The 13,196-nt window shown below is 40.2% G+C and overlaps 1 protein-coding gene across 1 annotated transcript in view; it reads right to left on the minus strand.

Moving 5' to 3' along the window:
* The window catches only part of TFRC (transferrin receptor), a 33,074-nt gene that overhangs the window by 15,406 nt on the left and 4,472 nt on the right, over window positions 1-13,196 (minus strand). The window contains exons 2-9 of the mRNA XM_066346887.1: window positions 11,784-11,842; window positions 11,027-11,237; window positions 10,198-10,384; window positions 8,332-8,481; window positions 8,090-8,189; window positions 4,877-4,990; window positions 4,192-4,290; window positions 3,252-3,391 (exon numbers count right to left, since the gene is read on the minus strand). Of these exons, the coding sequence (XP_066202984.1) occupies window positions 3,252-3,391; window positions 4,192-4,290; window positions 4,877-4,990; window positions 8,090-8,189; window positions 8,332-8,481; window positions 10,198-10,384; window positions 11,027-11,237; window positions 11,784-11,819 (1,037 nt within the window). The 5' untranslated portion in view covers window positions 11,820-11,842. The remainder of the gene's footprint in view (window positions 1-3,251; window positions 3,392-4,191; window positions 4,291-4,876; window positions 4,991-8,089; window positions 8,190-8,331; window positions 8,482-10,197; window positions 10,385-11,026; window positions 11,238-11,783; window positions 11,843-13,196) is intronic.

Consider the following 13,196-nt stretch of genomic DNA (forward strand, 5'->3'; position numbering starts at 1 on the left):
ATAAAATTTACTCCCTAGTGGCTACTGTACCTTATTCTGATCTGTAGGCAGTCATTTGAAAACCAGGAATTTCTTCCTTGTTTAATCAATGTTTTTTTTTGGGGGGGGGGGTTGTTTTGTGACAGAGACAGAGAGAGGGACAGATAGGGACAGACAGGCAGTAAGGGAGAGATGAGAAGCATCAATTCCTTGTTGTGGCACCTTAGTTGTTCATTGATTACTTTCTCATTCGTTCCTTGTGGAGCGAGAGCGGGGGGGGGGGTCTACTCCAGACCGTGTAACCCCCTGCTCAAACCAGATGAGCTCGCGCTCAAGTTGGTGGACATCAGAGTTTTGAACCTGGGTCCTCCACGTCCCAGTCCAACACCCTATCCAATGCACCACCGCCTGGTCAGACAACCAGTGTTTTTAAAATAAATTCCTTACCTTCCTCTTCTGATGTGTACCTGCCAGAGACATATAGTTTACATTTAAAATAAATACCAAGATGACTCAGAATGGAGTTTTTATGTAAAAGTCCATCAATATATTCCTATGTTTACTAACTCTCTACTATCTCTACTAGTATGTATACAGGCTTATCTCAGTTATAAAAGAATATTCTCATGCTTCTGGTAGTTAAATATTTACCCCTACCTAATTCCTCAAATGCTATTCAAACAATGACTGCTCAAAGGGGCTTACTTACATAAATAAGTTGTGTAAAACCTTGCACAACACAGGGTTTAACTGCACAGGTCCGCTTACACATGAACTTTTTTATTATGTATATTACTGTAAATGTGTTCTCTTCCTTATTATTTCGTTTTTATTTTTAAAATTTTATTTATTGACATTAGAGAGAGAGGAAGGGGGGAGGGAGGGAGAGAGGGAGGGAGAGAGGGAGGGAGAGAGAGAGAGAGAGAGAGAGAGAGAGATTGATCTGTTCCTGCATGTGCCCTGAACAGGGATCAGACCCACAACCTTTGTTTCAGGACTGTTCTAACCAACTATACCATCTGCCTTATGATTGTCTTTCTTTTTCTTTATTTCTCATAGATTTTATTTATTGATTTTTGAGAGAGGTGAGAGAAAGAGAAAAGGGGGGTGGGAGGAGAAGAGGGAAGCATCAACTCATAGCTGCTTCTCGTATATACTTTTACTGGATAAGCCTGGGACCCTGAACCAGCAACCTCAGCGATCCAGGACTGCTCTATCCACTGCCGCCACCACAGGTCAGGCCTTATGATTGTCTTAGTAACACTTTTTTCTAGTTTTACTGTAAGAATATAGTATATAATATATACAGTGTGTCTGTAAAGTCCTGGTGCACTTTTGACCAGTCACAGGAAAGCAACAAAAGACGATAGAAATATGAAATCTGCACCAAATAAAAGGAAAACCCTCCCAGTTTCTGTAGGATGATGTGGCAGCATGTGCGCATGTGCAGATGATGACGTAACATCGTGTATACAGCAGAGCAGCCCACGGCCATGCCAGTTGAGATGTGGACGGTACAGAGGAAAGTTCAGTGTGTTCTGTGGCTCACTAAATTCAAATCCATGACCAAAGTGCAACGTGAATATCGGCGTGTTTATAACGAAGCGCCACCACATAGGAATAACATTACTCGGTGGGATAAGCAGTTGAAGGAAACTGGCAGTTTGGTGGAGAAACCCCATTCTGGTAGGCTATCAGTCAGTGATGAGTCTGTAGAGGCTATACGGGATAGCTACCTAAGGAGCCCTAAAAATTCTGTGCATGAGCCCACATCGAACTGCACTGAATAGGTGTGAAACTGGGAGAGTTTTCCTTTTATTGGTGCAGAGTTCACATTTCTATCATCTTTTGTTGCTTTCCTGTGACCAGTCAAAAGTGCACCATGACTTTACGGACACACTGTATAATACATATACATGTAACAAAATATGTGTTAATTGGCTATTTATGTTATTGGTAAGGCTTCTGATCAACAGTAGGCCATTAGTAGTTAAGTTTTTGAGGAGTCAAAAGTTATACACAAATTTTCAATTGTGGGAGTGGTCAGTGCCCCAATCTCTGCATTGTTCTAGGATCACACTATATGTCAAATCATTATTATCCTTCACTACACAAGGATAAGGGGCTGGCTTCACAGGTTATGTGGTGAGAATGAAGACCTGATTCTAAGTTTGGTATGAGTCAATAAGAATCACCTATTACAGCCTGGCCTGTGGTGACGCAGCAGATAAAGTGTTGCCCTACCATGCTGAGATTGCCAGTTCGAAACCCTGGGCTTGCCTGGTCAAGGCACATACAACAAGCAATCAATTAACAACCAAAGTGAAGCAACTATGAGTTGATACTTCTCGCGCTATGCCACCCCCACCCCTGTAAAATCAATAAATCATAAAAATAATAATATGAACCTATTATAATAAATGCCTCTTAGACTTAGACAGCATTATTAATAGTCACAGTATTTTACAAAGTCCTTACATGTAGATGCTCTTCATTTGAGACCAATCACCCTGTTAGGTACAAAATATTTTAGCTATCCAGTTAAGTAAAGAAAAAAAAAGAAAGAAAGAAAAGAAACATGATCAATGGAGTAACTTGTTCTATGTCACTCGGCAAATAAATGTTCCCATGAATATCTGAAACTAGATTGACATCCTATGCCAATGAGGTATACAATATATCCATATCAAGATAAAAATCAATGACATGTACTGGAATCAGACTGGGTCCTGTTTTTAAAGAGAAATACTACTACACCAGGGATTTCCAGGACTAATCATGGCTGCAAAACATCTAGAAACTGTAACGAGGACTGAGGATATTAAATCTATAGACAAGAAAAGTTAAACTGTTCTATTGCTAAAAAGAAAATCCAGAACTAATGGGTGTCATAGGGAACAACATTTCAGCTCAACATGAATTCTAACAGATGCCCAATAACTGAATGGGTTGCCACAGACAACAAAGTGCTTTATCACAAGAAGTATTCAAGCAGAAGCTAGGCCAGGATTACTGCACAAGGAATTCACTGCATGAACTGAACAAGGGTTCCTTGAGTTTGTAAATCCGGTGTCTATTATTAATATTACTTTATGGAGGGAAAATTTCCTTTTTTTCTATATCAAGTTAATAGCTATCCATCCCCAAAATGTTCCAAATGTGGAAAACTGTAGCCAATAGTTTTAAGATTTAAATCAAATCAACTTAAACAAATTATCTCTCTTTAATCATAAACTCTCACCCTGCAAGACAGTTTTCAAATCAGAACTTACTCAAACAGTTTCTCTGCACTGGCTCTGGAAATTGTCTGGACAGGTATATTAGGCAATCCTGATGACCGAGATGGTGGAAACTGAGTATGATTGAAGGAAGGAAATCCCGGTGTGTAAGGGTCACCTGTCCCCAGATGAGCCTAGTAAACAGAAGAGTAATCAGCTTTATCAGGAACTTACTCAAGAAGTTTCCCTCTAAGATTCAGATTCAGTATGAGGCTACTTCCCGTACTTCAAGTCTGAAAAGTGAGTAGCTCTATGCTACGTGACTCGTTTTTATATGGCATATGCCAAAGTCTCAATTCAAGACACTATAGTCCCCCATATCCATGGGGAGTATGTTCCAACACCCCCCCAGGATGTCTTATATATACTACATTTTTTCCTGTACATACCCACACTGTACAGCTTCCTGTTTGGTATATCTGAACCGCTAGCATCATCATTACTCTTGTACTTTAAGGCCTTTATTAAGTAAAATGAGGCTTTCTTGAACACAAGTACTGCAATACACTGAGCACTGCAATCTGATAACTGAGACAGCTACTTAGTGACTAATGAGTGGGTAGTGTATACAGCACTGATCCACTCGTCCCAGGCTGGACGAAGTGGAATGACTCAAAATTTCATCACACTACTCAGAAAAGCATACAACTTAAAACTTATGATTTCAGGAATTTTTCATTTAGTATTTTCAGACCACAACTGACAGTGGATAACTGAAAGCAAAACTGTGGATAAATTCCCACCATACTACTCAAGTATTTTTAGTAATAAGTAGGTCTGAAAGTCACATAATCCACCTCGCTCACTGCTAAAACTCTCCCAGAAGTAAAACACGTATTTAAGGATGGAACAATTCTATTTCTACGAATGCAAGTGAGATCTAGCAGTAATTTTAGAATGCAAAAACTCATTTACTCAAGAAATGAGAACTCACATGACCAAAGAATGGAACGTCTGCTTTAACAATGGGAAACTTTGTTCTGTCCATGTAGATCAAAACACCAATTGCATTTAAACTTTCAGCATTTGCAACCTAAAGAAAAACAGATAAGGCCCAGAATATGAAGACCTAATTATATAAAATTAGAAGAATATATACTGGACTTTATGTTAAAACAAAGGGTTATAGAGGATTACACCTTTATTCACAAATGTTTCAAATAGCTTTCTGGTTAGAAAAAATATATGCCTTAAAACTCACTAAGAACTCTAAAAAGAAATAATAAAAACTCGTCCAAGAAAACCACTGTCTTTTGATATATTCCACTCTAATCCCTTCTGTAGGTGTGGCTTTTTAATTTTCCTTTTTATAAAATCTAGTTATAACTGAGTTTTATATATATATAGACACAATTTAAACTGCTTTCACTTAAGCATTTCTGATGAGTTCATTTTCACTGAAATACAATGGCTACAAAATAATCCAAGTGGATATGCTCTAGTGTTGAAGTATTCTGTAACTTTAGATAATTGGGGCTTGTTGAGTATTTTAAAAAATTAAATTATATTATCAGGTGGTGAGAGTTTAAGACTACTGGTTTTCAGAATGTAATGAAACTAACAATACCATTTAACTCAAGAATGGTATGACTCCAATGTATTTAATAATGCATACTCACCTTTTCAGCAAAAGTGATTTTCCCTGCTCTAACAATCACTAAAGATCCATTCACAGGAGTGTTTAAACTCTCAAAGTCTTGTTTAGTTCCAAAATTAGCATGGACCAGTTTACCCTAAAATAAAGACATAGATTTAATGAGCACCATGGTATTGGAACAGCCATAGAGTCTAAGACAGAATGGTTTTACAGATCAAACCCAAGAAAGGAAAAACAAGGGCCAACGCCTAGAAAGGTTGTATGGGAGTTCTAAAGTCAAAAGTAGTCAGTTATCAGGAATAAAGTTAAGATTTCTGGTCTCATATATTCACGTCTTCCATGCTGGCTTTAATCTACATCTATTCACATTAATTAATTTACATTTAATCTATTTTACATTGATTCAGACATCTCAGGGGGGAAAAAAGGACAACAGGATATGTAAAAGACATACACTACACCAATATAAATATTGTAGGCTAGCTATGGCAGCACCAATTACATAATATTTCACACTTGAACCCCAGACAATTGAGGACATACATAGAAACAGGTCTTAACCGGAAGTTCTGATAACAGATTTGTCCAAAAACAGACTATTATAATGAACTGACTTGCAGAGATCAACTTTTAGATGTTTATAAGCTATCATTATAATGTTCCTAAACTCTAATATTAGATAAAGCTGAGATGTACAGCTATCAATTGACATTAATAACCAACTATCTAGGCCCTGGCCAGTTGGCTCAGTGGTAGAGTGTTAGCCTGGTGTGCAGGAGTCCCGGGTTCGATTCCCGGCCAGGGCACACAGGAGAAGCGCCCATCTGCTTCTCCACCCCTCCCCCTCTCCCCTTCCTCTCTGTCTCTCTCTTCCCCTCCCGCAGCCAAGGCTCCATTGGAGCAAAGTTGGCCTGGGCACTAAGGATGGCTCCATGGCCTCTGCCTCATGCGCTAGAATGGCTCTGGTTGCAACAGAGCAGGGCCCCAGATGGGCAGCACATCGCCCCCTGGTGGGCATGCCGGGTGGATCCCGTTCCGGCGCATGCGGGAGTCTGTCTGACTGCCTCCCCGTTTCCAACTTCAGAAAAATACAAAAAAAAATAATAATAACCAACTATCTAAATATACAAAACTTGCAAGGAGAACTAAAACTTTCAATGTTTTTTAACAGAACAATCCATGCACTTCCAAACCGCAAGCTTGTAGGTAACTGGGGAAAGTGAAATAGCACAGGAAAGCAGGCAGACTGAACAAGCAGAAACTTCATCTGGCTTGGAAGGCATCCACTACATATACCTTTAACGTACATAGATGTGGTTTTTAACCTGAAAAACCTAGATAGAGCTATTCAATCTAGCTGTTTTATGTCAATAGTAGTCTGCCCACATTTGCCCAAATTTTATAAGATCAAGCATTAAAGAATTAAAGTTAGGACTAGACTACAGCCAAGACGGTATTGATATCTGTCCCCATATAAAGGGGAATCTGATATGTGCATTCGTTCAGCATGACTACCATGCGTCAGGCACTGTCCAAGGCTCCAGGACATAGCAATAAATGAAACCAACCCCTAGCTCTTTATGTAGCTTACATTCCAGTGTGGAATCAAATGAATGTCAGGTGCCATAAGTACTATGAAGAAAAATAAAACAAGGTAAGGGGAAGTGATTAGAGGAGGACTTTTTTTTGTTTTGTTTTGTTTTGTGACAGAGACAGAGACAGACAGATAGTCAGGAAGGGACAGAGATGAGAAGCATCGATTCTTTTTTTTTTTACAGAGACAGAGAGAGAGAGAGTCAGAGAGAAGGATAGACAAGGACGGAGAGATGAGAAGCATCAATCATTAGTTTTTCATTGCGCATTGCAACACCTTAGTTGTTCACTGATTGCTTTCTCATATGTGCCTTGACCGCGAGCCTTCAGCAGACCGAGCAACCCCTTGCTCAAGCCAGCGACCTTGGGTCCAATCTGGTGAGCTTTTTGCTCAAACCAGATGAGCCTGCGCTTAAGCTGGCGACCTCGGGGTCTCAAACCTGGGTCCTCCGCATCCTAGTCCGATGCTCTATCCACTGTGCCACTGCCTGGTCAGGCTAAAGAAGCATCAATTCTTCATTGCAGCACCTTAGCTGTTCATTGATCGCTTTCTCATATGTGCCTTGACCACGGGGATACAGTAGACCAAGTGAGCCCTTGCTCAAACCAGATGAGCCTACACTCAAGCTGGCAACCTTTGGTGTTTCAAACCTGGGTCTTCCCTGTTCCAATCCAATGCTCTACCGCCTGGTCAGGCGGGAGGATATTTTTTGATGAGATAATCAAGAATGACTTCCCTAGAGAGGTAATGTTAGAGAAAAGACTTACACAAAGTGAGGAAACAGCCATGCTGATATTTAGGGAAGACTTGGGATTTTATTTTCACCATGACATAGGAAGGTTAAGAACAAGAATATCTCATAACCGGTTATGTTTTACAAGTAAATGTGTACTCTAACTTTTTCTATTTTTTTTTTTTTTTTTTTTTTTTTGTATTTTTCTGAAGCTGGAAACGGGGAGAGACAGTCAGACAGACTCCCGCATGCGCCTGACCAGGATCCACCCAGCACGCCCACCAGGGGCGAAGCTCTGCCCACCAGGGGGCGATGCTTTGCCCCTCCGAGGCGTCGCTCTGCCGCGACCAGAGCCACTCTAGAGCCTGGGGCAGAGGCCAAGGAGCCATCTCTAGCGCCTGGGGCAGAGGCCAAGGAGCCATCCCCAGAGCCCGGGCCATCTTTGCTCCAATGGAGCCTTGGCTGCGGGAGGGGAAGACAGAGACAGAGAGGAAGGGGGGGGGGTGGAGAAGCAAATGGGCGCTTCTCCTATGTGCCCTGGCCGGGAATCGAACCCAGGTCCCCCGCACGCCAGGCCGACATTCTACCGCTGAGCCAACTGGCCAGGGCCTTTTTTTTTTTTTTTAATTTTTATTTATTCATTTTAGAGAGGAGAGACAGCGAGACAGAGAGAGACAGAGAGGAGAGAGAGACAGGGGGGAGGAGCTGGAAGCATCAACTCCCATATGTGCCTTGACCAGGCAAGCCCAGGGTTTCGAACCAGCGACCTCAGCATTTCCAGGTCGACGCTTTATCCACTGCGCCACCACAGGTCAGGCTACTCTAACTTTTAAGAACAGTAAAGACAATGAGTTTTTGAGCTGTACAATAGAGAGAAAAAAAGTCATGCACTGTTCTGCCTTACTTACAGTAACTGTCGTAGCTTTACTGTACGCCACGTAACCCTTAGGGTACTCTGTGTTCACTGAGTTATTGTTTGTATCCACCACAATCACGGCGTTTGGAGCACTGTTAAAAAGATTAAGTTAAAATTAAGCTAAGACCACCACTGGGGAAAAAATTTAATGGCTTTAATATATTGTCTTTGCTATATTTATCATAACTAAAAGTAGCTACTTATATAAAATAAGTTTACCATCTTTCAACATACCTGCCTTCAACCTGAATCTTAACAAAATGTTCATCGTGCCAGAATTTGCTGAGTTTAAGTTTACGAAATTGATCTTCAAGATAAAAAGCAAGGCTTTCATCTTTATAAGATCCAGCCTCACGAGGGACATAAGATATATCATTCAGCTGCCTAGAAGAAAAAATATCACGGTTAAACAAATTAAAGTTTAATTTAACAAAAATATTAAACTCAAATATCAAGCAAATATTTTTTAAATTAAGATAATACTGGTTAACAACATTACAGACAGGTATACACCATTATGATTTGATATCTATATGCACTACAGCATATTCATAACCAAATGTCTAGTTTGCAACAATTGTTTTAAATGCATAACTCAATATTATCCATTAGAGTTAAGATAAATTAGTGGTGACCCAAAACTTTCAGACTGTCCAGATAAATAAATAAAAACTTGCGCCCAATACTTGAAGAAATTTATTTATGACTTCAAATTTGTTAAAACCATCTTATCAACTGTAAAGCATTCCTTCAAGAGCCCCATCCCAATACATTATATCTACTTAGGATAGTTTTAGGAAAACGAGCAGTTTCCAGAAGATCTTTCATGAGAAAAGATAAGAAGACAGTATTACTGTTGGTGAACTCAAGATTACAGCTTCAGTTTTCACCTACTTTGATGTACTGTCAATCCTCTGGATGTAAAACTGCTTGTTCTGATCTGCCCTGGCTACTTGTAAATATACATAGCATATTAGTTATTAGATTTTTTTAAGTGAGAATCAGAAGAAATCAAGGAATACAATACAGTACTAGAGACATCAAGTTGGGCAGTCAAGTTAGTCTCAATCTAGAAGATAAAGAAAAAAGACTACTGATGTCCTTGAGAGTAGCAGAACATAAAAGGGATCAGATGGAAAATCAGAGCAAAAGAAACCAAACAGCAAGCAACAAGCTACAAAGATCCAGATGACAGAAAGATTAAAGATGTGATTTTTTTTTTTTTTTAAAGAAAAAGGAGCCCTGGCCAGCTAGCTCAGCAGTAGAGCATTGGCCTGGCGTGTGGAAGTCCTGGGTTCAATTTCTGGCCAGGGCACACAGGAGAAGCGCCCATTTGCTTCTCCATTCTTCCCCCTTTACTTTCTCTCTCTTCCCCTCCTGCAGCCAAGGCTCCATTGGAGCAAAGTTGGTCCAGGTGCTGAGGTTGGCTCTATGGCCTCTGCCTCGAGCGCTAAAATGGCTCCAGTTGCAATGGAGCAACGCCACTCCAGATGGGCAGAGCATTGCCCCGGGCAATCCCGTTCGGGTGCATGCGGAGTTATGTCTTTCTGCCTCCCTGCTTCTCACTTATTTAGAAAATTTTAAAAAAAGAAGAAAAAAAAAAAAAAGAAAAAGGAAGCCCTGGCCGGTTGGATCAATGGCTAGGACTTTGGTCCAGCATATAGATGCCCTGGGTTCGATTCCCAGTCAGGACACACAAGAGAAGCGACCATCTGCTTCTCTCCTCACTCTCCCCTTACTTTCCCTCATATCCTCACACAGCCAGTGGCTTGACTGGTTCTGGCATCAGCCTCAAGCACTAAAAATAGCTCAGTTGATTTGAGCATTGGTCCCAGACAGGGGTTGCTAGGTGGATCCTGTTCAGGGTACATGCAAGTGTCTCACTATCTCCCCTCTGCTCACTTAAAAAAAAAAAAGAAGAAAAAGACTCCTCACAAAAATTTTAACTTATTTCCCCATCAACATAGTTTAAATTCTTTACTGACTCCTTACACTCTAACTAAATATGGGAAGTCTCCCCAATACTCTAAAAAGCCTGTCCTTCAGACTATTGTCTTTGTTTAGGTATTGAGTTGAGCATGTGCAGCAGCTCCACATTACCTGATTGTGTTAAACTCTGCAGCATTCAGTTTCTCTGACAACATTGCTTTGAGGTCTGTCCACAATAAGCGGGAAGGTGTTTCGGGGAAGTACTCTTCTGTTTCCTCTTCCTCAGGAGGCTCTGTTTTCTCACATTCAGCTTTTGGTTCTAAACGTTTACAATAGCTCCAGTAGCCAATCATAAATCCTAAGGATAAAATGTTTCAGAGCTGAATCCACAAAATTCCATTTATAATCTATTCCTATAGGAACTGTTAATATTTTCAGCTAAGTCTTTTTTTTGGGGGGGTCAAACCACTTTATTGGGGCCTTCAGGGGAGGGTGGAAGGGTTGGGAAGACAGTGAGATCTGCCCTCCTCGACCCAGCCATGATCTCATCTTCCCAGCCACCAAAAATGTCAGCTAAGTCTTAAATACTGGTTTTAATCAAACTTAAAGCAGTTTGAAAGTAAATAATGTACCTGTTTTATACATTTTAAACCATTTAAGCTAATAAATTATATAATATCTTTTATTTTAAAGTTACCTTTTCAAAGCATAGATACCTTTTCTTCCCAGAAGCCATCCTTGAATCCTTTGGCCAAGCTTCTATGCTATAAATATCCTGTGCTATTTCTAGTGTGACATTGACACATTACACTGAAATGATTCATGTGTCTCTTTTTCCCACCAGGCTAAACTCAAAGACAGGTACAGAATAATGATTGTTTTGCTAGTACCTAGCACAGTAGCACATAAAAAGGTACAATATAAATGTTTGCTGACCTGAATTAAGAAACTTCCCAGAGTTGATGATAAGGAACATTAAGTTTTGAATGGCCATTCTTACCAATCAAGAAAAACATGATTACAGCAATAGTTCCATAGCAGATATATCCACTAAACCTTTTCGGTTTTGCAACACGGGCACGGCTACTCTTCATGTTATTGTCATCATTTTCTTCTTCATCTGCAGCTAGTTTCATCTCCACATGGCTGTTATCACCATCTAATTGCCGTGCGAGACTGAACCGGGTGTATGACAATGGTTCTCCACCAAACTGAGATTTTTTTTTAAAAGAGAGAAAGAAAGCATCATGAAAAGGAAGAAAGGGAGTACGAACACTCACAGAAAGACTGGTCAGGCACTATACTTGTTATTGGGCCATTACTATGACTTGCTATTCACTCTTAGGGAAAAAGAAGTTCCCCTTTCAAACCAATATTCTTCCATGTACCCAGTTCTGTCAATGGCAGGTGAGGGCTATATCGTTCCCTGGCCTTCTCCATTCCATTCAGCCTTTTCATTCAGGATTTCTGTTATGTATATCTACTCATATACATTTTGATCTGTGCTTTCTTCAGTTCATCTGATCTACTTGGTGGTCCCCTCTACCAAGCTCCAAAAATACCTTGAAACTTCTGACAAGATTTTCCATAATTAATTCTACTCAAGACTAAATATTCTTTTGTGGGGTGAATTATGCCTCAAGATCACCATTTCAAATGTAAATGAGTGTGATAATATCTTTGGGTAAAAGTCATTATTGTGTACCTCCTATTCTTACAAACTGGTGGCAAAGAAATATAAACTTAAAATAGCTTACCAAGTTAGAGAATGCTGATCTGGCTTGATCCATCATTCTGAGCTGCCACACAGAAGAGCCTAGTAATAAAAGAGAGAATTATGACAATGATATGCTATTGTATCAGATTAATGAAGGGTTTTCATTACCACCCTAGATGATGATGTATCAATTTACTTCTAAATATATCATCTCCTTTTTAGAAAGGGTCTCTAACAAAGATATTTAGATTATATGACAACTAAATTTAGTGTAATCTTTGATCAGACCTTGAATTGAGATGGGGTAGCTGTGGGGACAGCTTCAATGGCATTATTGGGAGAAATAAGAAGTTTGAATATAAATTTTATACTGGAAAACAGTATTGTGTCAATGTTAGATTTGAGGAGTGTGATAATGGTATTATATTTTTGAGAATACTTTGTAGGAGATTAATGGTTAAAAATTTAAGGATAAAGTCTTGTAATGTCTGTAACTTACTTTAAAATAGTTCAGTTTTTAAAAAACATGTAAGAAATAAAGCAAATGTCGCAAACTGTTTACAACTGATGAACCTAAGTAAAGGGTACATGGATAGGCATTTACTATTATTTCAAATTTCCCTGTAAGCTTGAAAGTTTTCAAAATTAAAAATGGGGCCCTGGCCGGAACTGGTAGAGCGTCGGCCTGGCGTGCGGGGGACCCGGGTTCGATTCCCGGCCAGGGCACACAGGAGAAGCGCCCCCCGCCCCTCCTTCCTCTCTGTCTCTCTCTTCCCCTCCCGCAGCCAAGGCTCCATTGGAACAAAGTTAGCCCAGGCACTGGGGATGGCTCTGTGGCCTCTGCCTCAGGTGCTAGGGTGGCTCTGGTCGCGGCAGAGCGACGCCCCTGGAGGGGCAAAGCATTGCCCCTGGAGGGCGTGCCGGGTGGGGTCAGGCGCATGCGGGAGTCTGTCTGACTGTCTCTCCCCGTTTCCAGCTTCAGAAAAATACAAAAAAAAAAAAAAAAGGGAGGAAAACTAGTTAGATTGTCATCCATGTAAGTAAATTTAAGTAACTACATTTAGTCAAAGGGACAAATACAAAAGACAATAGACTGACACCTGGAAAAAAAGAAAACAAACAAGCCAAAGTAAAATTAAGTCAAGACGCATCAAACTACACAGACCAGTAAAGGATCTCCAACAGAAAGAGAAAACCTGATCCTTCTGATTAAATGAACAGTTCCTATAAATGATCTGATAGATCTTTGATGCAAAAAAGAATACACAAAAGAAAAATCTCAGAGCATGCTATTTTCTACATGAAGAGGCCAATTATCTGAGAGGTTAAGTAACTTGTTCAAGGCTGAAAACTGATACTGTAAAAATGAAGTTCAGCCTGACCTGTGGTGGCGCAGTGGGTAAAGCATTCAACCTGGAATGCTGAGGTCACCAGTTCAAAACCCCGAGTTTGC

The sequence above is a fragment of the Saccopteryx leptura genome, chromosome 8 (genome assembly GCF_036850995.1).
Source record: "Saccopteryx leptura isolate mSacLep1 chromosome 8, mSacLep1_pri_phased_curated, whole genome shotgun sequence".
NCBI classification, from domain to species: domain Eukaryota; kingdom Metazoa; phylum Chordata; class Mammalia; order Chiroptera; family Emballonuridae; genus Saccopteryx; species Saccopteryx leptura.